The 27103-nt window shown below is 45.7% G+C and overlaps 2 protein-coding genes across 2 annotated transcripts in view; both read left to right on the top strand.

The window, feature by feature from the left end:
• The window catches only part of atp6v0a1a (ATPase H+ transporting V0 subunit a1a), a 26338-nt gene extending 14382 nt beyond the window's left edge, over nucleotides 1–11956 (top strand). Inside the window, exons 11-22 of the mRNA XM_076995562.1 lie at nucleotides 4118–4268; nucleotides 4441–4580; nucleotides 4882–5048; nucleotides 5476–5566; nucleotides 5672–5790; nucleotides 6535–6751; nucleotides 8482–8589; nucleotides 8706–8813; nucleotides 9692–9709; nucleotides 9984–10101; nucleotides 10297–10468; nucleotides 10717–11956. Of these exons, the coding sequence (XP_076851677.1) occupies nucleotides 4118–4268; nucleotides 4441–4580; nucleotides 4882–5048; nucleotides 5476–5566; nucleotides 5672–5790; nucleotides 6535–6751; nucleotides 8482–8589; nucleotides 8706–8813; nucleotides 9692–9709; nucleotides 9984–10101; nucleotides 10297–10468; nucleotides 10717–10810 (1503 nt within the window). The 3' untranslated portion in view covers nucleotides 10811–11956. The remainder of the gene's footprint in view (nucleotides 1–4117; nucleotides 4269–4440; nucleotides 4581–4881; nucleotides 5049–5475; nucleotides 5567–5671; nucleotides 5791–6534; nucleotides 6752–8481; nucleotides 8590–8705; nucleotides 8814–9691; nucleotides 9710–9983; nucleotides 10102–10296; nucleotides 10469–10716) is intronic.
• A 187-nt stretch (nucleotides 11957–12143) lies between these two features.
• cavin1a (caveolae associated protein 1a) lies at nucleotides 12144–26712 on the top strand. The gene is made up of 2 exons (XM_076995563.1): nucleotides 12144–13302; nucleotides 24716–26712. Exons 1-2 carry the CDS (start codon nucleotides 12727–12729, stop codon nucleotides 25430–25432), a joined length of 1293 nt encoding a protein of 430 aa, XP_076851678.1. The 5' UTR covers nucleotides 12144–12726; the 3' UTR covers nucleotides 25433–26712.
• Nucleotides 26713–27103: the final 391 nt, after the last annotated feature.

Genomic DNA, 27103 nt, shown 5'->3' with positions numbered 1-27103 from the left:
AAATGTTAAAATTAGAATATATTCCCATTCAGTTGAGGTCCTTCAAAGTTGAACTACAACATTGTGAAAGAAGGTACAATGTACAAACTTTCATCTCTAACACTATATGAACTTTGAATATTAAAACCATTGTAGAAATTAAGTTCAGATGTGACCAGTAATGGTGCTCAAGTAAAAGAAAGACACAATCACACCAGTCTCATTGAAAATGAAGGATTTAATGAATAAAGTGAACCAATGCAAAACCCGTGACATAATCTAAATAAAGGATACAATAACCAGAAGTGAACTGGTACATACTAGTCAACACAACTAGTCCCTGAACATAAGGGGAGCCCTCACCTCTCGTGGGGACTCTTCAAGACCCACTCACCCCACAACATCAGGGGGCTTCTACCTAAAAGATCCCTAAAGGTCCAGAAATACTGCTTTACATCTCTGGGGAGAAACACCTGCACCTAAAATAAACACACACACACACACACATATTAATTGTGAAACGCACCCATAACCTTGCTTAATAATACATACACCTTGATACAGTAGTTTAGGCTATCAAAATCACATTAATATCCTTTTAATGTTGGTAAAAAAAAATTCAGAAATTGACGTTCACCAATTGTTTTTCCCTGTTCCACAATAAACTGCGGTGTGGCTGTTCCATTTTGGCGCCAATAAATGCTACACCTTTTAAAACTGAAAGACCCTAGCGTATAAAAACACACGTTGGTCTTAGTGTAAAGACAAGTGTTGTTTTGATATAATTATGCATTTATTTTAATTAGTGGTGGGCCGTAATCAGCGTTACCGGCCCACCATTTATTTTAATCCTCACTGTCAAATTATGGAGCGCTAGCTAGCTAGCTATCGCTATCAGTTTGTTAACTTAGCTTAGTTTGCTAACTTGCTAACTTGCTAATCACCTCAACACGTTTGTTATTCGGTCCCTGGCATCAAGGTTTTGTACGTATATAACATCCGAGGGTGTTTTATTGTACATAATGCATTTCACATAATCAAATTAAACCTTTCAATAAGACTGAATAAATAACACTCACCGTGTACATCTTTCTCCAAGAGGAAAATGGCGCCGACATTCTCCAGCCGAGGTGAAATGAGTGGGCGGAGTTTAATGACGTCTTTGATCAACACTGTCAGATAACACTGAACAACATTTAAATCTAACAATATTAAAATTACTCTTTGGGAGTGAAAATCAACTCTGAAATGTTTAACCCTCAAAATTTAACACTCCAGTTTTTGCTGTGTACGCAGGGGCATGGTGAGATCTAACACACACAAACACACACGCTCTACACATGGGCATGGTGAGATCTAACACACAAACACACACGCTCTACGCAGGGACATGGTGAGATCTCACATACACGCTCTATGCAGGGGCATGGTGAGATCACACACACCACACACACACACTTGCTCTACAGAGGCGCATGGTAAGATCACATACACCACACACACACACACACACACACACACATACTCGCTCTACGCCGGGGGCATGGTGAGATCACACACACACACACACACTCTTTACACAGGGGCATGGTGAATTCACACACACTCTTACATAGTCTTTCACACATGTGTGTGCATACACTCCAACACTCATGTACTCTTAGATTAAATCATAATCAGATTACGTTCAGTGGTCTCTTTTGTGCTGCACATTTCATTTCTGGCATGTTTGAACCCCAGTGCAGAAAACACAGCAACTGTAGTTTCTGTAGTTTCAGCTGTGTCCTCATTGGAGTCCAAACACTGTCAGGACACTTAAGCTTCACTCAATAAACACGAGTCCACACCCTGTGCTCTCCACATTACACATCTCCACGTCTTACACACACACAGAGACCCACACCCTGTGCTCTCCACATTACACATCTCCACGTCTTACACACACACACAGAGACCCACACCCTGTGCTATCCACATCTTACACACACACACGCACGCATACACACACATGTACATGCAAACACACACACTACTCTCTCCACACACATACGCATGCGCACACACACACCCTGCTCTATCCACATGTCTCACACACACGCACACACACACACCCCCCTGCTATCCACATATCTTACACACACACACACACACGCACGCATACGCACGCACACACACACACACACACACAGGGGACTGGGTGTTAGGAAGGAATGCCCACATGCTCTTGGAGTGACTCACAAGTGCACTGAGATCAAAGTTTACATTTCCCAGAGGGCAGAGTATCTGAAACTCAACCCTCCCTCTGTAGTCTGATATTCCACTCACAGTTCTTCACAGCTGGTGCACAGTTGTGCAGAAATATTTCTTTTTCCCCCTGAATTCATGTTTCATGGTAAGTTGTGTGTGATCTGTGGTGATCGGTATCTGAATCTCACTTTAGTGTTATCCTTAGATAAGCAGGGATGGATCTGATACACAGTAGTAAAAGTGTGTCCTGGCCTGGCTTTAGCAGGGAGCTGTAAGTAGAACTGTAGCTGATCCAGTCTGTTGGGACAGAAACCGTTACCCAGAACTGCCCTCATATGCCAGTGCCCCAATGACATCCAGGCAGAAGGTACCTGGACTTGGAATAACTGTCCATGACCAGGATCAGTATAGATAGAAGTCAGAGGTCATTAGATGGAACCTGATACCTGTTGAGAGCAATTACTCAGCCTGAGTCTCAGCAATTACTCAGGGTGTGCGTGTGTGTGTCATATATATATATATATATATATATATATATATATATATATATATATATAATATATTAGACCCATTCCAAACAAAATGGAATATTTAAATATTAGAAAATTAGAACATTTCATTTCCTAACTGGCAAACAAACAGATATGTTGTTAATACATATTGTCCATTAGTATTAAAATGCCTTGACACTGGAAATAACATATCCTTAATCCTGATGTTCCTGAGGTGTTCAACAAACCGATCAGCAAGTCTTCTCTTGGTTTCTCCAATACAAAGCTGATTACATCTTTTGCATGTAATGTAGTAGACAACTCTTGCTTTGGTGCATAAGGATGAATGAGTGATAACAATTGATCCGTTTGTGCCAGTTATTTTAGTGGTTACACATAATACACATGGCTGAGTTTTTTTTATTTGGGGGGTGGGGGGGGTGTTAAGCCCTTATTAGTTATGAGGTCAGATTGGCACAAGTGGAGAAAATTCCCATTTAGTGAGTGCTAAGAACAGGTTATTGAACTGTGTTTGCGTGGTGGAGAATGAGGTTCACGGTCTCCCTGGACCGTGGTCTCGCCAGTCTCCATAAACTGCAGCCTCTCCAGTCTCCATGAACAGTGGTCTCTCTGGTCTACGGTACCACAGCTCAGCATTAAACGGATCCGCATACATCTCGTCCCTTTGAGTATTTATGAATCACCCGTCAGACATCAGGAAGTGGTTCCCTGGCTGGTCAAATAGGAAGAACTCGGTAATCTGGCCCAGTGTTCAGAGCGGTCGGGTGACCCAGAGAGTCATTGTTGGCCCAAACATGTTCTGACCAGAAAGAGTCCAGTAAAGGTTATTCTTACAACTTGTCTCCTATCGTGTGGGTGTGTGTGTGAGAATTGTGCTAAGACTCTCACCTTGCTGTGGGCAGCACAGGGACCACAGCATCACAGTGTATCTGTTGTGGAATCCTCTCCTAACCATAGTTCTCAGTGTAAAGGTCAGAATTGCCTTGAATATTAATCCTACAGTAAACGGTATGTAAGATGATCACCTGCTCACACGTGTGTGTGTGTGTGTGTGTGTGTGTGTGTGGGGGGGGGGGGGTCTGCTATATACATGTGTGTGTGTGAGAGAGAGAGAGAAACTCTAGTCAGGAGCTTCAAACAGTCATGCAGGGTGTTCACCCTTTACCCTTATTTAACCAGTGAGTATTTATAGCAGGAGTCTTGTATACCACTACACACACACACACTTGTCCACTGCATATACACATCAATTTACATTGTTGAGTGTATAAGCTAGTATAAGCTTTGTCTCAATGTGGCTGTCCTCTGACTCCGTGTGATCCCCTGATGGTGGCCCTGGTCACTGGATGATCGTGCTCCGTTTCCTCTCTGTCCTTCAGGAAAAAAGTGGCTCCACAGTTCCTTCCATCCTGAACAGGATGCAGACCAAACAAACTCTGCCCACCTACAACAAGACCACCAAGTTCACCTACGGCTTTCAGAGCCTTGTGGACGCCTATGGCATCGGCAGTTATCGGGAGATCAACCCAGGTACACCACCTCTTACTCTCACTCCAACAGCGCACTTGCTGCCTGCCCGCTGACGGAAGGGCTGGCCGTGATTGCTCGGTGTGTTATCTTCATGTCCTGAGGTCTGTGTGTGTATCTTGGTGGAGTTGACGTGTCCTCAGGTGTGTGTGTCTCTCATGTTCTCATGTCTCAGCACCCTACAACATCATCACATTCCCCTTCCTGTTCGCGGTCATGTTCGGTGACATGGGCCATGGCATCCTCATGACCTGTGCTGCCCTCTACATGGTTCTGCGGGAGAGACGCTTCATCGCCCAGAAGACTGACGCTGAGGTATCACACCCACCCCCTCTTCTCCCATCCACCCCTACATCCACTCATACAACCGCCATCACTATTCTCCACCTGTTCATCCCTCCATACATCCATCTGAATCTCCACCCGTTCCTCCACCCCTTTCTCATTCCTGCTCTGAGATCTTTTCTCCCAACGCTCTGCTGTTTGCTTCCTTCTCAGCAGAAGCACTTGTGTTGCTGACCATCTCACTCCCCCACTCTCCCTCTGTTCCCCCCTCCCTTTCTCATTCTCCCTCTCACTCTCTCTCCCCCTCCCCCTCTCTCCTCTCTCTTTGCAGATCATCAACATGGTGTTTTCAGGACGTTATATTATCCTCCTGATGGGACTCTTCTCTATCTACACTGGGCTGATTTATAATGAATGCTTCTCCAAACCACTTAACGTCTTCGGCTCCAGTTGGAGCATGGCCCCCATGTTCAGTCAGACGAACGGAGTCAACTGGACGTAAGTCCTCAAAATGGCTTCCTTGAAGTACTTTAAAGTGCGACCAGTGTGGTCCACACAATTCTAGTTCTGCGGCTTAAGATGTTCTCCATATGTTTGATTCCATTTCATTCATTCATGTAACAGTGTGAATCTGTACAGTGTTCTGTGAATCCAGACCAGTGAATCATCTGAGTATAATTTAAAAGCAAGCTGACTGAAGGTTGTGGCAGAGGACAGACCCAGGCATCTGCACGGGGTTTACAGTCACTACAGTTTAAATAATAACAACCGCATTACTGATGTAACTGAATAACACATTAACAATAGTTTGCATGGGGTGACAATGGGAACTTAAAATGGTTCTGCAGTATACAACAGTCTCTCTCTCTCTGTTTCCCTCTGTCTTCCTCTCTCCCTCTCTCTCTTTCTCTCTCCATGTTTGTAGGTTTCAGGTTCTTCAGGAGAACAGGGTTCTTCAGCTAGACCCGGCTGTTCCAGGAGTGTTCAGTGGACCCTATCCCATTGGCATTGATCCAGTGAGGACCAAGACCAGAACCGCTCTGCAGGACATCTCCTCTTCTAGCTGAAATCCTGTTCCAAAGTCCAGGACCCTTTTAAATGTTCTTCTCATCTCCTTACAGATTTGGAGCCTGTCTGTCAACAAACTGAACTTTCTCAACTCCTTTAAGATGAAGATGTCTGTGATTCTGGGGGTTAGTCACATGCTGTTTGGGGTCTCTCTCAGCTACTTCAACTACACGTATGTCCATGCCAGTACTCCACCCTTCTTCTCCACCCTTCTCCTCCACCCTGCCCTCAGTCTACAGCCCTCAGGCCTAGCTTTGGTCCTTTAGCACAGGACCTGTTCTTTGACTGTAACCGTATTGTGATTGACATTAGAAGAACAGTCACATGCTACAGAGTTAGAGCTACAGGCATAATTAGATGGTCACATGCTACAGAGTTAGAGCTACAGGCATAATTAGATGATCACATGCTACAGGGTTAGAGCTACAGGCATAATGAGATGGTCACATGCTACAGGGTTAGAGCTACAGGCATAATGAGATGGTCACATGCTACAGGGTTAGAGCTACAGGCGTAATGAGATGGTCACATGCTACAGGGTTAGAGCTACAGGCGTAATGAGATAGCAGTCATTACGGTCCAAAAATTTGGGGGTATGGACATCTGCCGGTCAGAACTAGACGTGTGCACACACCATTAGTGTCTGGACACATCGCTAGATTGCATAAGGCAAACAACTGACAAACGACCACCTCAGCCACCGTAGGCATGTTTGCAAAAGACCTGCTGTCTGTCACTAATGGAGTGATATCAGGAAAGTGCTCTTTATCACGGTGGACATGTGCAAAGAACTTGTGCAGAACTTGTGCAGAGAGAAGGTTTCTGTATTTTTCCTTTTGCTTTTTTCCCATTTGTGGAATTTATCAAAAATGTGTATGTGTGTGTCCTGTGTGTGTCCGGTTTGGGCTGTGTGTAGCTACTTCAAAAAGCGCCTGTCCATCTGGCTGACCTTCGTTCCTGAGATCGTGTTCATGAGCTCTTTGTTTGGCTACCTGGTGTTGCTCATCTTCTATAAGTGGCTGGCCTACGACGCCAGCACCTCGCGAAACACACCCAGCCTCCTCATCGCCTTCATCAACATGTTCCTCTTCAACTACAATGACACCACTAACCAACCGCTGTATACAGGACAGGTGTGGGTGCTTGTGTGTGCATCTGTGTGTGTGTTCCTGTTTGTGTGTGCATGTGTGCACAGACTCGCTTCTCAGACTGTTCCATGGCAAAATCAGGAATGCGTTTCCCAAAACGTTCGTAACTAAGTACTTTGTAACCTCGTACTTACGAATATTCTTAAATTTGAGTGCTTCCCGTAACTTGCATCGTACTTATACTCGTTCGTAAGTTAAGAATACCCCGACCCATTCGTAACTCACCAAGTTCTTCTTAACTCGAAGCTCACGTGCAGTTCTACCTCAAAAAGGATAGAGGTGCTAATTTCACTCGCACCGTATTACAAAATTTGCATTTATGTGTATAATTAGCCTAGTATTTTCTTTTGAAGTAATTACATCGCATATACCACATTAAGTGTCAACAAAAATCAAATGTACTACTTTGAATTATTTAGCATTAGCTGTATGTTCCCAATATTTAATTAAATCTCTCCGTTCATCATTTTGCAGTTAATAGCGTTTCAGACTTTCACAATTAATAAATTCTTTGCAAAGAAATGGCTACAAGTTGGCCTATTAAGCTTGTTTTAACTTAACCAATAAAATTGATAAATTAAATGGTAACACACATAAGTAACTTGGATTAAGGCTAGCAATTGTGATGAACATGGCAGCTCTTCAAAGAGTATTGGCTTTGAATAGAAGACGACGTAATCCAAGAAGCCATGTAGTTCGCCTGAATGCAGAATTTCTGAATGCAGTTACTGACAGCCCTCCGATTTTATGCCACATGTAGGTTTCTGCAGACTTGGTGATGCCCACGGACTAAGCAAAGCTGATGTATCTAAATGTGTGCATGCTGTTACTAAAGCATTGCTTTGCCATGCAGCAATATATATTTAATTTCCAAGGACTAGGGTTGCATTATATGAAACCAAAATTGGTTTTCATGCAATTGTAAACATTCCTGAAGTTGTTGGTGCAGTGGACAGCACTCTGATCCCCATACTCACTCCCAACCTCTTGAGCCCAATCTACATCTGCCGTAAAGACTTCTCTGCTTTGAATAGGCCTATACAAGTAATATGCATCCACCACGGCCTCTTTATGGACAATGTGACCAAGTGGCCTGGGAGTAGCCTACTCATGACTACTCATGATTCCACTACATTGCACTAATATTCTTGGCAATATCGTCCCAAGTTTGTTTTTTTTTTTTCTGAATTTGAGGAACTTCCTCGATCGGTCAGAATTACAAAGGTAATAATTTTAGAGTTCTACTAATTTTTTTCTTATACTTGAAATTTCAAAACTTATTTTAGATGTTAGTTTTTATGATTGTCATTTTGCCAATGATACTTTTGCGTCGTAATAATGAAAATGTATGTAAATCGATGGTTTGGTTTTCGAATAGCTTTTCCAGTGCAGATGCAGAGGCGGAGTCAACAAAGAACTACTTGGAACTCGTTCGTAAATTTGGAGACTAAGAATGCCAAATTCCCTAATTCCCAAAAGTCTTCGGAAAGTTACGTCGTTCTTAAAGTTGTTCGTAACTTTCTAAGATCGTCGTTATCGGAAAGCCCACCCCAGATCAGTCTGAGAAGGTCGCATGCCTGATTTTTGTCTTGTTAAGCTCCAAAGTTGAGTTAATGGTGGGGGGTGTTATTGGTATGGGGTTTGTAGACAGTGAGGTGGTGGTGGGGGTGTCAGTGGTACAGTGTGATTGGTCTCACTGGTCTTCTTGTCTGCAGATGGTGATTCAGTCACTGCTGGTGATCATTGCCATCTTGTGTGTCCCCTGCATGCTGGTAGTGAAGACTGTCATACTCCGTCAGGAGTATCTGCAGAAGAGGAGTCTTGTAAGCAATCCTAGCAGTGCACACTACACTGTCACACACACTCACTAACACGTACACACGCTAACATACTGACTAACATGCACAGGGCTTACTGCATGTTGTCTGCTGTTTTGTAGAGTAGCCAGAATTTTGCCGGCGTGCAGGTAGCCAACGGGCCGACAGACGACGAGGCTCATATCATCCAGCATGACCAGCTGGCCCAGCCCACAGAGGAGGAGGTAGATGTAAGACACACCCCTGGGCCATGCCCACAACAGCTGTCCGCTGTCTGTTTCCAGACAAGAAAACAAACCATCCTTTATTATTAACCCTTTAGAACATCCACATGTAATATGTGAATGGGTTTTGAGTGTGTGTGGGTGGCTGTGTGTGTGTGTGGGTGGCTGTGTGTGTGTGTGTGTGTGTGTGTGTGTGTGTGTTTGTGTGTGTGTGTGTGTGTGTGTGTGTGTGTGTGTGTGCTGCATACCATGGCACCATGGCCATTTGAGGTTATGTTGCAGTATTGCTTACAGAGCTGTTATTCTGGTTCAGACAACTGCATCTTGACCAGGAAGTGACTGTCCTGTCCCCTGTGTGAGAGTGGTCGATGTCAAAGCTCTGATCCCACATTAATGATCATTTCCAGTTGGTGTCACCAGTGGAATGTGCTGGATTGATATGCTGACGGTCAGAGGCATGGCTGGTGCCTATTCCAGACTCTGAGTCACAGAGTGTGTGTCCTGCATACCAGTCGAGCAGACCCCCACTCCTGTATCCCACAGCAACCAGCTACACAAATAAAACAAATACCCACCCTGCAGTTTGGAGCTCAAGACTAGAGACTGTGCTGCTCTAGTCCTAGTGCTCTAGTCTTGTGGGGACGCGGCTCTAGGGCAGTCCTGTGTAATGGTAATCTGGGCCCCATTATGAGTCTCATCCTTTAACTGCTTTGTACCGTTGTTTTTGACCTCTGTGATGAATCTCTCATTCTGTAGCTGTACTGTGTTACCATTGCTGTCTGACCACCATTATTAATCTTTATTTCTTTATTGTGTGTGTGTGTGTGTGTGTGTGTGTGTGTGTGTGTGTGTGTGTGTGTGTGTGTGTCCGTTTGCCTTTCAAGCACTCTGAAGTGGAAACGGTAAGAGCAGAACATTTTTACTCATCTTTACTCTGTGTGTGTGTGTGTGTGTGTGTGTGTGTGTGTGTGTGTGTGTGTGTGTGTGTGTGTGTGTGTGTGTGCGCGCGCAATATAATAAACATCTCATCAGCCATTCAGGAGACTTAGTCTCAGCTGACACAGCTTTCTCAAGCTTATGAAACAACTTGGATGTGGTGTGTTAAGGTTTGGCATTTGGCCGTTTGCTTTAAATACATTAAATATTAGCTTTTAGTTTATCTCTCCCTCTCCTTAGGTTGATTTTGTAGATGTTGCAGTGAACCAAGCCATCCACACAATAGAATACTGCTTAGGCTGCGTCTCAAACACAGCCTCATATCTACGACTATGGGCCCTCAGCTTGGCACATGCACGTGAGTTAGACACACACACACACTCACACACACACACATACACACAAACACTTCTGCAGTAACTGTATTTGCTCAAATACACACACTTTGAAGTGCTCCCACACATTCAAATTGAACAGACTGTTTGTGTGCTGAGTCTCTGGGTGGGTGGATGTGAACACTAACTAAAGTAGTTAGTGTCGTCTTCTCTTACAGAGCTGTCTGAGGTCTTGTGGTCAATGGTGATGCACATTGGTCTTGCCTCCAGGAATCTTTTTGGTTTTCTTGGTGTGTTTTTCATTTTTGCATTCTTCGCCACTATGACAGTGGTTATCCTCCTTATAATGGAGGGCCTGTCAGCGTTCCTACATGCTCTCCGTCTACACTGGTGAGGCCACGCCCCCACACACCAGCTCCTCCCACAATTCAAAGCTTACTTCCCTAAGCTTACATTCTGCATCTCCATCTGGGGCTAAGTAATGTTGTTTGTATGCAGAAGAGTCATAGTCATGATCCCTTATGAAGAGAACTTGACTCCCCCTATGGGTGTGGCACTTGTCCAGTCTCATAAATGTAGTTCCATTAGAAATGTGCAATTCACATTTCTCTCTCTCTCTATCTCTCTTTCTTGTGTAGGGTGGAATTTCAGAATAAGTTCTACACTGGTCAAGGCTTCAAGTTCATGCCGTTCACATTTGATAGCATCCTGGAGGGAAGGTCTGAGGACTGAGCCTGCCCGACCCTTACCAGCTCATCATAGACCAAACCAACCTAGACTAGACTGCCCCAGACCAGACCGCCCTAGACCACCATTAACACGTCTAAAAGATCCGTGATGTTTCAGTTCTCAGCAGCTGGGATTGTATGGTGGAAACCGTATCCACAGTCTTCGTTCAGCTTTTGTGCACATGTCTCAGGGTACTTCCTGTTCCTTAGCCTGGGGAAAATGGCAGCCTGACATTTTTAAAGAGAAGTGCTGTAAGGTGAGAGGGAAGGTGGGAGTTTTGTTTCAGATGCCACATAAGGGCCCCCAGTGTTTTCCCGAGAAAAAGGAAGAACATTTTAAAAATGTATATAAAATTTAAATTTTTACATCTGATTTGACATCATACCCATTGTTCAATAATGAAGGTTTCCACTCAAATTAAAAAAATCTGTTATAAGGGCTCTATATCGCTGTGCATCACATTCTCATGTCTACATTAATTAAACAAGCAGTTGATATCAAAACTCGTAGCTTTCCTGGCTGTTAGGCTGCTGTGTGTGGTCCTCAGGACAAAGCTCTTGTATGTCATGCTTACTTCTCCCCTCAACCATTTCTCAAAGGGAACCGATAAAAAATGTAAAATAACTTTTATATCCTCAAACTGCACTCTTGATATATAATAAGCATTTTTTGTGATTATTGTGTATATTTTTACCTGATATTATCTGAGCAAAGTAATCCAGAACAGTATATCACATAGCTGGAAATCTGGGCCATAGGGGAATATGATTGGCTGAGCAAACCATGAAATAGAGTCCAGTTAAAACAGTGCTTAGCTTGTTAACCCGTGGACCCAGAACTGCGCTGTCATTGGCTGTTGGGAATTGTAGTGTTTTGTGTTTCTTTGAAGTGGTGTGGATTTTCAGTGAACATTTCCTGCTACAGGTTGGCACTGCTCTTGGTTGGCATGTCCAGTTTGTCTTTGAGACTGAACTTTGAGCGAGTGAGGACATTTGCTGCGTCTGGTTGAACCCACTAGCGTATAGCTACAGAAGGAGGTGGAGTTGGCCGTCACGTCTGTGTTGGTAATGAAGTGGGCGATTCTCCTCATTTTTCTGTCCTCTCTGGCTGGTCTACATTTAAGAAAGATGAACTGTTCTAAATAGGAACACCGCTTACTTTCTTTAATACCCAATAAATTCTGGATGCAAAACCCTTTGTCTGAGGAGGTTTCTGAATAAGAAGTTATAATGCAGTTATTAATAATACTGTTAATAATAATGCAGTTCTAATTTTGCATTCAGCTTGGATCATTTGGAATGGTGTTGAGCTGACATCATTGTGTACGTATTTTAGAGATGAAGTGTATTTGTATTTGTGTATCGAAGGGTGAGTGTATGCAAGCTTGCGTAAATGTGTCTCTGAAATGTGCCTCTGGCACCCACCAAAAGGGTGGAGTTTGCCCCTTAGAGGGTCAGGGTGGGCGTTGTCTTATGGTAAGTGATCGCTCAGAGGTGGGGCACTGCACAGCAGAGGGACGTTTGACAGGAGGGCTTCACTGCCAACCGTGGCATTTGAGAGCAGTCCCACACTGTTCCTCATACACACACACACACACACACACACGTGCGCCTGAGAGAACCCACCCTGCTGGAGACATAAACGTGGAAGAAGAGAGGAGCTGAAGGGTAGAGTTGGATGTTGGTGTTCAGAGTGGCAGCAGACGGATGGCTGGTGTGATCGGGCGTCTGGAGCTGAGAGCCGTGAGGTTGGACTGACTGCACGCCACTCTTCTCACTGCCTCTGGGCTTTTTTTAGAGTGTTATTTTGGTCCTCCGGCCTGGGTTCATTCCCACACACTGTGTGAGCTGCGCAGGTCTCCGTCTGTCCACTAGTGAGCGTGTGCACGCGCGCGTGTGAGTTTGCCGGTGTGGACTGCCATGGCGGACACAAACGTGAAGAAGGCTCACCGCAAGGCAGTCGACGAGCTCTCCTCTTCTTCGGATGATGATGAGGTGGCCTTGGTTACGGCCGCCACCAAGCCCTCGCTGACCACTCCAGTCTCCAAGCGCAAGGCCACCACAGTTGATGACAGCGACGAGGTGGAGGACGAGGTGGAGGACGAGGTGGACCTGATGTTGGGGCCCGGGGTGGACGGTGGCGGACAGCCCCCCAGGTCCGAGGCCCAGGACGCGGGCGTGATGGTGCTGGCCCTGCTGGACAAGATCATTGGTGCGGTGGACCACATCCAGCTGAGCCAAGACGGGCTGGAAGCCCGGCAGGGGCGTGTGGAGAAGACCGTGTCCACCGTGCAGACGGAGCTGACTCGTCTAGCCAAGAACCATAGCGGCACGGCGGCCACCGCTACCAAGCTGCTGGGGAAGGTGCGCAAGGTGAACGTCTGCGTGAAGGGAGTGCGGGCCGAGCTGGACCGGCAGGCAGGTCAGATCAAGAAACTGGAGAACAATGAGCAAGAGCTGCTGAAGAGGAAGAACTTCAAAATGCTCATCATCCAGGTGAGTGTGGAGAAGAGCAGCACGACCCCCCAGCTCCACCAGTATGGGCCATGACCCGAGATAACAGCCTTGTGCACTGTTTAGTTTTACTGTCTGTATAAGCAGTGGGGTGTTTTCAGTTGGGGAGTGTGTGTTTTATTGCTTGGTTTAGGGTGTTTTCAGTAGGGTGTTTTCTCTGGAAACATCTCTGTCGCCATGGTAAACCTGTAGATGTATTCAGTAGTCCTGACGAGAGTCTCCCGTCCGTCTCAGCACTCGGATTCCTCAGCAGGGCTTGTCCTGCATTCCCATCTCCACACCCTGTTGCACGAAATGGACTGGGCTGATTTAACCTCTAAACAATGAGGTCACCACCTGTAGGTCACACGGTCCAATGATAATGGTGTGAGAGAACTGATAATTGTAATGTTTGACATTTCATACGCAAGACAGAAGGAAATATCTGAATCTGAAACTGCTTCTGTACTTGTGTAAGAGCAGACATTAAACGCGGTTACACTATTCTGTAAGAGCTTCACTGTACACTGTACTCACCAGTTCTAACCCTAAACGCTGGATCTAACCATAAACGCTGGTTCTAACCCTAACCACTGGTTAACGGCTCAATTAAAATCTGACTCTGGTCCAAGTTCTGCAGCTGGATTGACAGGTGTTGAATTCAGCACGTTGGTGAGACTGTAGGCAAGGTGCCTCAGGACTGCTGATATGTGTCTGTCCCTTCAAATCTGATTAGAATCTGAAGATGTTTACCACCTTTTTCTTGAAGACGTGGGTGTTGTAGTGTGTGTTAGATGGGAGATCGGTGTGTCTGTGGTATCCTGACAGGCTCAGCTGAACACATGCTCTATGGGTGTGCAGGAAAGTTTTACTGTTTAATGACTAGACTATAATGTTTATTATTTAACTGCTCACTTCTGTAAAGCTTCAAACACAAAAAGTCCGAACATGCTAAATGACCACAACAAAAATTCTTTTTTTGCTGTGGTGTAATGACCAGCACGAATCCTTACCTCCACCTTTAATGACCAGCACCGGTCCTTACCCCCGCCTTTTAATGACCAGCACGAGTCCTTACCCCCGCCTTTAATGACCAGCACGAGTCCTTACCCCCGCCTTTAATGACCAGCACCAGTCCTTACCTCCGCATTTAATGACCAGCACCAGTCCTTACCTCCGCCTTTCATGACCAGCACCAGTCCTTACCTCCGCCTTTCATGACCAGCACCAGTCCTTACCTCCACCTTTCATGACCAGCACCAGTCCTTACCTCCACCTTTCATGACCAGCACCAGTCCTTACCTCCACCTTTCATTACCAGCACCAGTCCTTACCTCCACCTTTCATTACCAGCACCAGTCCTTTCCCTCGCATTTAATGACCAGCACCAGTCCTTTCCCTCGCATTTAATGACCAGCACCAGTCTTTACCTCCACCTTTAATCACCAGCACCAGTCTTTACCTCCACCTTTAATCACCAGCACCAGTCTTTACCTCCGCCTTTAATGACCAGTACCAGTCCTTACCTCAGCCTTTCATGACCAGCACCGGTCCTTACCTCCGCCTTTAATGACCAGCACCGGTCCTTACCCCCGCCTTTAATGACCAGCACCGGTCCTTTCCCTCACATTTAATGACCAGTACCAGTCCTTACCTCTGCCTTTAATGACCAGCACCGGTCCTTACCTCCGCCTTTAATGACCAGCACCGGTCCTTACCCTCGCCTTTAATGACCAGCACCGGTCCTTACCTCCGCCTTTAATGACCAGCACCGGTCCTTACCTCCGCCTTTAATGACCAGCACCGGTCCTTTCCCTCGCCTTTAATGACCAGCACCGGTCTTTACCTCCGCCTTTAATGACCAGCACCGGTCCTTACCTCCGCCTTTAATGACCAGCACCGGTCCTTTCCCCCGCCTTTCATGACCAGCACCGGTCCTTACCCCCGCCTTTCATGACCAGCACCAGTCCTTACCCCCGCCTTTCATGACCAGCACCGGTCCTTACCCCCGCCTTTCATGACCAGCACCGGTCCTTACTTTCATGACCAGCACCGGTCCTTACCCCCGCCTTTCATGACCAGCACCGGTCCTTACCCCCGCCTTTCATGACCAGCACCGGTACTTACTTTCATGACCAGCACCGGTCCTTACCCCCGCCTTTCATGACCACCACCGGTCCTTACCCCCGCCTTTCATGACCACCACCGGTCCTTACCCCCGCCTTTCATGACCACCACCGGTCCTTACCTCCGCCTTTCATGACCACCACCGGTCCTTACCCATGCCTTTCATGACCACCACCGGTCCTTACCTCCGCCTTTCATGACCAGCACCGGTCCTTACCCCCGCCTTTCATGACCACCACCGGTCCTTACCTCCGCCTTTAATGACCACCACCTGTCCTTACCTCCGCCTTTCATGACCACCACCGGTCCTTACCCCCGCCTTTCATGACCAGCACCGGTCCTTACCCCCGCCTTTCATGACCAGCACCGGTCCTTACCTCCGCCTTTAATGACCAGCACCGGTCCTTACCTCCACCTTTCATGACCAGCACCAGTCATTAAATGCGGAGGTAAGGTGCTGTGCTGCTGTGCTGGTCTGAAGGCAGATTAAGTGTTGGAGAAGCGTGCTATCCTGCTGTTGTGTTGCCAGCAGGCTGGAATGCAGGATAGAAGTATGAAGGTGGTTGAGGGGTGGGGATGGGTGTAGAATGACAGACTGAGTGCCACCCAGAGACCCCCCCTCCACCAGTGGACAGGCTACTTATAGTTTAGAATGCCGTAACGTCTGCAGTGCAGTGTAATGAGGTTCCTGACAGAGAGAGAGAAAAAAAGAGAGAGAGGGGAAGAGATCATCTTATTGGAGGTGTGGAAGCTGAAAGAATGGCGGGTTTATACCAGGGCTTGTCAGCTCCAATCCTGGGGACCGATCGCCATTCAAGTTTTCCCTCCCCATAAATCACCTGATCCAGCTCATCTACTAATCAGCTGTCAAGCCCCTGGTGAGCTGGACCTTCAGTGTTGGGGAACTGGACACAGTGGAGGGCAGTGGGTCCCAGACTGGAGCAGAGAACCAGCTTTGTCTCATTCACACACAACAACCACACCACATATATGAAATTCAAGCTTGTATTGTGACTCAGGTAGAACTTTACCCAGGGGAGACAGTAGGAGGCACTCTGAGGGGAGGTTCTCTGTCTGAGGGGAGGTTCTCTGTCTGAGGGGAGGTTCTCTCTCTGAGAGGAGGTTCTCTCTCTCTGAGGGGAGGTTCTCTTGACGGGAGGCAGTGTCCACAGAGGTGTACAGGCAGTTGTTCGTGTTGTGTGCTCTGTATGAGAAGAGTGTCTGCTAAATGCCGTAAATGTATGAGGCTCTTTCTGAGAATAGTGTTATGTAGATCATTCAGACAAATTCCCCTCCCACTGTGGATCCATCATCCACAAAGTCACAGACAGCATGGTGCGTCTCTCGGTAGGTGGACCAGAGGAACAAACACACACACACACACTTCAGTTTTCTTCAGTGAAGCTACAGTAGCACAGGCTGTCCTGTTCTGCTCAGCCAGTATATGAAATACACTGACGTTCCTTTCTCTGGACAACCCTGTGAGGGAACGCAACAGAGGAAGGAATGTACCAACTGTGTGTGTGTGTGTGTGTGTGTGTGTGTGTGTGTGTGTGTGTGTGTGTGTGTGTGTGGTTTTGGCTTCAGGGTCCACTGAAGCTACAGATTACACTACATTAAACTGATATCCGGTTACACATAACAGATCTCCTCAGAGGTCCAAATAAACGAGCTCTCTTAATCTGTCACTGGATGGCTGAGCCTGTGCGTGCGTGCGTGCGTGCATTTCTGTGAGTCTCTGGAAATGAGACACAGGTAAAGGGACAACATTAAAAGTGTATTTATGGAAATGTCACATAGGAAGAAATGTGTTCTATTGCCTGTTGAAGGATTTGTGGTGGTGTCTCTCTCTGGGTAATTTGGGGCACTGTCTCTGTGTGTATGGGGCATTTGGGGTGCTGTTTCTCTGTATCTGGGGTATTTGACTGCTGTCTCTATGTGCTTGAGATATTTGCAGTGCTGTCTCTGTGGTCTAAGGACATTTGATTCTGTCTTCATCCCTGAGTTAGGATCTTTCAACACTCACATTTGGTGAAACCAGCAGGGAACAAGTACCTTTTAACTCTTAATGGAGTACTTAATAGAGTAATTTGTAATAGATGTTCGTAAGAGGACTGTGAGATAGGTTAGAGGTCTGTTAGAGGAGGTCTGTTGGAGGACTGGTGGAGGGTGTAAGAGGTTTGTTGGAGGACTGGTAGAGGTTTGTTAGAGGTCTGTAAGAGGACTGCCCTAATACAGTGTGTCTCCTGAGGCATGTCTCCAGCACCTGCGCTATGCTGTAGGACGTCCATGCGCTCCTCGGGCTGCAGGACTTCTGAACGTCTGTGTTGTAATATTGGCCTGCTCTCTATTTTTTGTTTTGGTAGCAGAGTGTGAGATTTACCCAGACAGGTGTGAGTGTGCAGTCTGTGTGTGCAGTTATCTATGAATGGTTGCAGTGCTGCATGTGCACGCGTGTGTGCACGTGCAGGCGCTTGTGTGTGTGAGAGGGAGTTGCTTTCATGAAGAGTGAGATGCGTGAAGTTGATTTTGTGTCGCAGGTGTTCTCCTTCAGGTCCTGGAATAGCCACATTCTTCATAGCCTGCAGAAGGTCGGGGCTCTTATATTTAAGACTGGGTCATCAGGGGCACCACTCACTACAGTGAGAGCTGCACACAGCAACACTCATTAACTGTTGCATATCAGCTCTTTCCTTTATCATGCTGAGTTCTGTGTGTGCACCTGATGCTGACCCAGGTCTGACTCGCCTTTGCTCTGATCATCTCGCACCTTTGTTGTAGCAGAGCTGATACATCACATGGGCCTGGCCAACAGAAATATAAACAAGGTAACCAAAACAAAGGTGGAACTAAAACGCACAACAAAGCCTAGGTGGAGGGGTGGAGCCATAAAAATTAATTTTCACACACATTACAAAAAGCGTATATTATGTGGTAGTAATATGCTCGCTCACAGGGAGATTATGTTATGGTGCTCTTGTCACGACACCTGTGGAACCATTATTACTGTCATAGATTTGTGCTGATGACCGGGTAAAACAGAAGTCACTGTCACTGATCGGACTGGTCCTTTGAGGGGTGGGTGAGGGGAGTGGTTTATTTGTAAGTGTGACGGGTAGGTGGGGTGTGGTTTATTTGTGCATGTGACTGGGGGGTTGGAGGTGTGGTTTATTTGTATGTGTGACATTGCGAAATCACTGTTTTTGTTTCCCTTTGATACATTTGACGCGAGGGGGAGATGTTGGGGGGGGAGGGGGGTGGCGTGGTGGTGTTCCTTCATTTGCAGGGCACATTGCAGCATGTGTAGTGCGCCAGCTCTGAACTAACCACACACGCAGGATTAAACCATCCACCATGCCTGTGGCTCCACTGTCATCGTTTCTCTCTACACTGTCCATGTAGTGCATAAGTCTGGGATGTGCCCTGGGGCAGAATGAAGTTTGGTGTATGTCAATGATGGGGGGTAAATATTTATCAGCCAAGATTATGTAACTTGTTCCGTTTTAAAATCCTGTTTTGATTATGTGAGATTTATATATGAAGGATGCCAAACCAGAGTGTGAGGATTATGGTATGACATACCACACTACCATATGTACTGTCATGTACTAAACTCTCGTTATTTAACAATACCAAGAGTAAATACAGTGTAACATTGTATGGCACCGATAAAGCTAATAAAAGGGTTAACAAATCTTCTATTAGTTGATATTATGATACTCTCTCATTTTGGAAGTATAAAAATAGTCATAATCTCAATTTCAGTGCCAAAAGCTTAATATAGTCACAGTGATTGTTGCACCATATGTCAAGAGTATGTGACTGACAAGACCGTGTTGTAGTGTGCATGAGGACATGGAGGCGGAAGATTCAATTTCATCTGTATATTTAAGAAATCATATTTTTAAGAAAGAGCTTATATGAGTATTGTGTGTTTGTATATTTGTATCTGTGTGTTTGTATATTTGTATTTGTGTGTGTTTGTATATTTGTAGCTATGTGTGTTGAAGGAAGGGGGTCTGCATATGGTTCAGGGGTGGGGGGTGGTGTAGACATCATTTGGATGACTATGTTCCTGGCCCTGTACTGCTATGACACCTTCACAACCGGATGTGATGCAGTACTAGAGGCTGGAAGGCAGTGAAGAACAGATGTACATATGATTATATGTACATATGATTAGATATGTACATTCCCTCTATTGCCAAAAGTATTCACTCACCCATCCAAGTGATCGGAATCAGGTGTTCCAATCCCTTCCATGGCCACAGGTGTATAAAATTAAGCACCTCGTCATGTTTTTACAAACATTTGTGAAAGAATGGGTTGTTCCAGCGTGGAACTGTGATAAGATACCACCTGTGCAACAAAACCAGTCGTGACATTTCCTCGCTCTTAAATATTCCACGGTCAACTGTCAGCTGTATTATAAGAAAATGGAAGTGTTTGGGAACAACAGCAACTTGACCACAAAGTGGTAACTGACGGAGCAGGGTCAGTGGATAATGAAGCGCATAGTGCGAAGAGGTCACCTACTTTCTGCAGGGTCAATCACCACAGGCAACCAAAATTCATGGGGCCTTCAGATTAGCTCAAGAACATTGTGCAGAGAGCTTCATGGAATGGGTTTCCATGGTCGAGCAGCTGCATCCAAGCCATACAGCACAAAGCATCGGATGCGGTGGTGTAAAGCACGCCACTGGACTCTAGAGCAGTGAAGGCGTGTTCCCAGGAGTGACAAATCACACTTCTCCATCTGGCAATCTGATGGACGAGTCTGGGTTTGGTGGATACCAGGAGAACGGTACTTGTCTGACTGCATTGTACCAAGTGTAAAGTTTGGTGGAGGGGGGATTGTGTGGGGTTGTTTTTCAGAAGCTGGACTTGACCCCTTAGTTCCAGTGAAAGGACCTCTGAATGCTTCAGTATACCAAGACATTTTGAACAATTCCATGCTCCCAACTTTGTGAGAACAGTTTCCAACATGACTGTGCACCACTGCACAAAGCAAGGTCCATAAAAGACGTAGATAGCAGAGTCTGGTGTGGATGAACTTGACTGGCCTGCACAGGGTCTTGACCTCAACCCGATAGAACACCTTTGGGATGAATCAGAGAGGAGACTGAGTGTCAGGGCTCTTGTCCAACATCAGTATGTGATGTCACAAATGCGCTTCTGGAAGAATGGTCAAAAATCTCCAATAAACACACTCCTAAAGCTTGTAAACAGCCTACCCAGAAGAGTTGAAGCTGTTCTAGCTGCAAAGGGTGGAGCAACGTCATGTTGAACCCTATGGATTAGGAATGAGATGTCACTTAAGGTCATATGTGAGTCAAGGAAGGTGAGTGAATACTTTTGGCAATATAATGTATGATTAGATATGCACATATGATTAGATATGTAGGAGCTGGTCCAGTTTTCAGAGTTTTAAATATGTGTGCTGTTACAGGTGCCAGTGGAGAGATCACAGCTAGGGGGTGAGATGGGGGAATTTTGGTAGGCTGAAAACCTGGATGCATTGTGGTGCACAGCGGGGGGAGGCCTGCCAGCAGTGAGCTGTGGTATTCCAGCATCCACACAACCACACAATTCTCCAGTGAGATCCCAAGGTTGTGACCTGAGGAGACCTGAGGATGTTTCAAGTGATGAACAAAATAGCAAAAATGGGTAATGCTTAATGCTTCACTCGAAAAAGCTGATTTTATAGTGGAAGACATGGTTTGCATGCTTGTGAATTTTGTAGGGCTCTAATCAACATTTAAGTGACTAGAGAAACCATTTGAGTATGTGAACTAAGGAAGAGGGTAACAGGAGAACAGCAGGGGTCCAAGCACTGAGCACCGAGCCGTGGGGGATACCAGAGTCTGTGGATACTGTTCATGTCATCTGATATGACCATCCTGCAATGTCTGAAGCAAGCCATCTCCCAGCTGTGCCACTAATCCTGAGGCTTGTGAGGGTGGACAGGAGGATCTTGTGGGCAACCATGTCAAAGATGGAAGGACCATGTTTGATGACAGCTTGGCAGATCTTGGCTGTGACTCTCAGTGACAGCTACAGGTGCCATTTCTGTGAGGCACTTTAAACCAACACTGATTAGGATCCTGTTGTTCATTGTAAGAAAGACAACTGAGTGTAAATGGAATGTTCACTATTGAAGTAAAAGAAAGAAGTGATACTGGTCAAGCTTGGGGTGGTGCTGGGGGTGGAGGTTGGGGGGGGGGGGGGGCTGGTGGAGGTGCGTGACAGTGAGCTGCGTTAATATAAGAGTTTCCTCTTCGGTAGCAGAACAGCTGGCATCTCATTCATCCTCATGATGCCTTTCAACACTGTTCAAGTGTGGACACACAGTCCAGCGCACGCTCTCACACTCACGCTCTCTCTCTCTCTCTCTCTCTCTCTCTCTCTCTCACATACACGCTCTCACGCTCGTTCATGCTCTCTTCCTCTCTCTCTCTCTCTCTCTCTCTCTCTCTCCACACATATACACCTGTTCAGAAAACATATTTCGACAGAAGTCACAGTTTGTTTGCCTGTTGCAACACACAATGTGCAACAGTACTGCAGTACTTGTTTAGGTAAGGGTTGTCATGACAGCCTGTCACATCAACTGTTGCTGTTTGCAGCTGTCTTTCTAATGTAAAGTGTTTGAAGTCTTTGGTCTCAAGCAGTTTTTATGTTCAGCACATCAGACACGCTGGCAGCAAAATGGTGGGCTGCCTTACATCCATTAAAGTGAGAGAGAGAGTGCAGAGACCGTCTGGAGAGTGCAGTGCTGTATGCTGGAACAGTTTGAGTGTGACACATTCAGGGGCTTCTAAGCCCTCATATGCTACCAAATACACACAGTAACCTGCACACGTAAATTGTTCTTTCCACACATGTCGTACTACAGTGCCCTTTAAGTCTGGTTCTTACTCATTTCTACAGATGTTTACTGTCGCCACCTGTCTGTAGTAAGGAGTATTGCTCGCTGTTGCTGTGGTGACTGCATTGGTATTTATTTGTTTGTTTGATGCAGCGTTTAAAAAAGGGCAGGGGGGGTTACATTGATGGCTGAAGTCCAAGGAGTGGGACAGATGGAATCCGGTGTTGGGAGAAGAGGAGCCTGAAATAATCACACACACACACGTGCGCACACACACACACCTACACATACACACATGCACATACACACATGCACAAACACATCGATTTTGCACTGTCACAGATTTTGGACAGTTCCACATAGGTATGGTAACTGACAATGTTACAGGGTAGGAGAGAAAGAAACGTCTCTCCTGTGTCTTTCCTGCATCTCCCCAGCGTCTCTCACGTGTTTCTCCTGACTGGTTGTGCCTGTAGGTTTCAGAAGTCCTCTGCACACACGCTGTTAGGTCTTTAGTTTTTCTGAACACACGCAGTTGGGTCTGGTTGTGGCTGTAGTTTTTCTGAGCACACACACTTGGGTCTGGTTGTGCCTGTAGTTTTTCTGAACACATGCTGTTTGGTCTTGTGCCTAAACATTTTCCCTCTTCAGGTTTCACGGGGTGCGGCAGCCTGCTGGATGTCACCGTGAAAACTTTATTATAAAAGCAACATCGATATCAAGACCATTTAAGAGTGTAACTTTTGATGAAAAACAACACAGTCAGTCATGTGCTCAAATTGGCCTTGCTTCATGCAGTATTTCTGCCTGGTTCTGTGTGCCATAGTATGAATGAATAAAGATATGTCATTGTACAACTACCAATACATAAAGGGCCTTTGTGAAGCATCCTGGTCCTGCACTTATGTGCCTTTACCTGCCCTTATCTGCCCTTACGTGCCCTTACCTGCCCTGTTTTTTCTTGTTTTATATTGGGGTTGTTTCTGCTCTTCACCACTGGAGGGAGCTGGAATTTGATATTTTTAGTGATATTGGAAAGTCTACTTAGTGTATAATGTGGGGGAATGTGTGTGTGTGTGTATGTATGTATGTATGTATGTATACACACACACACACACACACACACACACACACATATATATATATATATATATATATATATATATATATATATATATATATATATATATATATATATATATATATCGAGAGAGAGAGATGTGTATATATAGATATATCATTTTTATAGAGTCAGTTAATTAGTAATTACTTGGTTTCATTCCCTGATGACAGGAACTTGTAGATATTAACATCATGATGTTTTGCATTAATAGTTTGTGTCTGTGGTGTTTGGAGTTTCTGAACAACAACACACGTGTTGTCATATGATTTTATGACTAACAACAACGTTAGTCCATTTGAAACTGTTAAACACTTCTCGTAATATGAGGAAGTGCAGTGTGTGTGTGTGTGTGTGCATTTTCATGCGTGATTGCATTAAAAGAAGCCCTATGTGGTAGATACGCTTCTTTCGTTATGAATCATCTGGTTGATACCCTGCTGCTCCAGGGCCGCTAGAGTGTCCTCACTGCAGCGGGGACATGGGAGGAGCCACAGCACCGCACACTCAGCTGAAATGAAGTGACTGTTTTGTTTTTATTTCATGTTAAATGAGTTTAATGAGTTATTATTTAACTGTCATAGCTAAACATTCAACACATCTAGAAAGATATACCGTGGCAATGTGTGTCTTCACTTCCAGAGCAATATCTTTATAGCGAAGTACTTATGAGGTACTTTTAGCAGCTGTATTACTGTAGAGGCTTTGTCAAGAGAATGGTATAAGTGTTCTCCTCTCTGAAGATTTTACTCATCCAGCTGTGAGACAAAAATGACACAAAAATGACACAGAAATTGATTCATTTTTGCACCACAAGAGTCCTCCACCCCCTTCATAATAGTAATTCAGTATTGCTGTGGTTGATGGCACAATGGTGGGCTCTGAATTCAAACAGTCCATCCCCCAAAATAAAGAGCATTACATTTGAGTTGAGCATTACATTGAGGTGAACACTTGAATTACAGCCTGAGTTGCATGATTGGAGACAGATTCAAATCAGTAGTTACAATTGGAAAAGGTGTTACTGTGATGGATAAATCAAATATTTAGTTGTGCAAATAATGTTCCTTTCATGAGCCAGTACACATTGTACCAAAGCATTTGTCCATTTTCTGTAGATAAGTGCAATTTTGTTTGCTTGAATCAAAATATTAATTTCAGGCTTAAATATGTTTGATAACACATTGCAACTAAATGCATTGTTCGTTATGTTTACTGTTTATTTATTATTTATTTATTTGTTATTCTTGCTGTTTCTATATCTCTCTCTGTCTGACTCTTCTCCCCTGTCCCTCCTGTAGGAGAAGCCAGTCCTGAGCACACCGCCTGCTCCAGCAGGAGAGGAGGGTGAGCAGGTGTTGAGTGAAGGTGGAGAGGAGGCCCGGGGTTCTGACGAGGAGGTGGAGATCGAGGAAATTGTGGAGGAGTCTCGGGCAGCCCGCATAAAACGCAGTGGACTGCAGCGTGTGGATGAGCTGAAGAAGGCCTTCAGCAAGGAGCAGATGGAGAAGACCAGACAGAAGACCAGGGAGAACCTGGAGAAGACCCGACAGAGAACCAGGGAGAACCTGGAGAAGACACGCGTGAGGACACGCGAGAACCTGCAGAAGACCAGGCAGAACCTGGGGAAGAAGATGGGCAAACTGAGCACAAGGATCACACCCAACACCGAACGCAAGGAGAAGATCCGCTCCTCCCGTGACAAGCTGAAGAAGTCTCTGGCGCCTGGCCACTCCACCTACACCCGCTCCAAGACCACCACCTACCGCGTGCCCCCGTTCACATTCTACGTGAAGAAGATCCGTGAGGGAGAGACGGAGCCTGAGCCTGAGCATCAGCCAGAGGCAGAACCAGAAGCGGAGGAGGAGCAGTGGGAGGAGGAAGAGGTGGAGGAGGCGGTGCTGGAGGGTGAGCTGGTGGATCTGAGAGGCCATGAGGGGAGAGCGGTGATGGAACAGCCCGAGCGGCTGCCTGTGCTCCACAGCACAGCCCGGCCCAGGGAGAGCGCCAGCCACTGAACCTGCACCAGCACCCGGGCAGAGTCCACCACACTGGAGAGTCCACCACAATCCACCACACTGGTGGAGGAGAAGGTGTGCACAGATATGTTTATGAAGAGTAAAATTAATAATATATGATCAGTACAGATGACGGTATAAACGCGTGTTGGATTGAGGGACGCACTGAACTCATTCAATCATTGGTGTTTTTTAAAAATAAAATTTTGCTGTTAATTCTCTGATATCTGAGGCCAGAAAGTCAGATGTAGCTGTAGCAGTAGTGGCCTCTCACCACGTGACCTGAGTGATGTCATAGGGTTGGTCTTTGATTAAACATTGCTAATTACATAGTTGTGAACCCATTTATGGATTATTTGTAGTAATGCTATTCCATAGCCCCTTAATCACACTCGTTCTGTATAAAAAATTGAGAAAATTTGTAGCTAACACCAAAATGAAGTTCACTTAAAACAGACATGCGTGTGTTGTAGTGTATGAATGAGGACAGAGAGTTGGACAAGAACAACAAATACTGAAGAAGAATTCGACTGCTGTTTCCTGTTTCCTCCTGAATGGCTGTGTGCTTGTGGAATGATTTTACATTGTGGCCTTGATGGACAGTGGATGACCTGTGAATGAAGTTCTGAAGAACTGCTGCTGGTGTGGAGATTGGATCAGCACCGGGCATTTCCTTCCTGTTGGTCACTGATATTAGACAAGATCCATATAGACATCAAAAAGGCAGTCGGACCTTCAGGTACATTTTATAACACATTTAGTGCATGTTCAATCCATGCTCACATTTCCTGTACATACAAGACATGAGTAGAGGGTGAGATATCATGGGGTATATGGGCTTTTGTTAGCGTGATCTACACATAGAGGTGAGGGTTACGGTTTGATTTTGTGCCCTAATTGAATATATAACATGTTTGTAGCCTTCAGGTTGTGACGAATGCTTTTTTATTCAATATGTACACTTACAAGCACACATACAGTATGTGTCATGGTAATTGAGTGTAGACCGTGTGCTGGTCTGCCACATGGTAACAGCCACACGGCTGGTTTGGATCTGCCTCCAGACTAGTCATGTCAGATTGGGTTTGACTTCCTGACTGTGTGCCACAGCAGTCAGTGTGGTGTGCTATTCACCATGGCTACCGAATAACTCCATGCTGGATTCTGTACACTGATCCACTGCCTGTTGACTTCTGATGCTTCTGTATGGTTTTGGCTAAATAAGTGGAAGATATGTGAAATGCTTTGAATAACCAAATAAACAAATCGAATAACATCTCTATGATTGAAGTTGGTTGATGAGAGAATTTAAATAAAGACAGATGGAACACTTCCTCCAGATATGAACCCTTCTCTGTCTACTTCACTGATGATGTTTCCCCCTTACATCACAAGTCAATAATGACTAGAGTGCAGGGAGCAGCAGATGTAGTTGGTGCAGTGGTGTAGTGGTAGACCCAGTCTGCCTGGTATTGAAGGGGACGAGGGGAGTGGTCCATCTGCACCGCAGGGGTCGCCCCCCCAGGCCCCTAGGCCTCACTGCTCTGATATTCTCACCAACACACTTGGTGTCCTTGCTGTCTCCATGGGTTTCCATTAGCAGAATCAATAGTGGAATCTGATTAAGGAGAGTGCTTTCTCCCTCACCCTGGGGTGGAGAGGACACATGGT

The sequence above is a fragment of the Brachyhypopomus gauderio genome, chromosome 2 (genome assembly GCF_052324685.1).
Source record: "Brachyhypopomus gauderio isolate BG-103 chromosome 2, BGAUD_0.2, whole genome shotgun sequence".
NCBI classification, from domain to species: Eukaryota; Metazoa; Chordata; class Actinopteri; order Gymnotiformes; family Hypopomidae; genus Brachyhypopomus; species Brachyhypopomus gauderio.
Note: the sequence above shows the minus strand (reverse complement) of the source record. Positions and strands in the feature narration are given on the sequence as shown.

Bases quoted from the DNA above. Each gene is read 5' to 3' on its own strand.
- cavin1a (XM_076995563.1), top strand. From the start codon at position 12,727: ATGGCGGACACAAACGTGAAGAAGGCTCACCGCAAGGCAGTCGACGAG. The intron at 13,303-24,715 runs GTGAGTGTGGAG...TCCCTCCTGTAG, and splicing joins TCAAAATGCTCATCATCCAG to GAGAAGCCAGTCCTGAGCAC.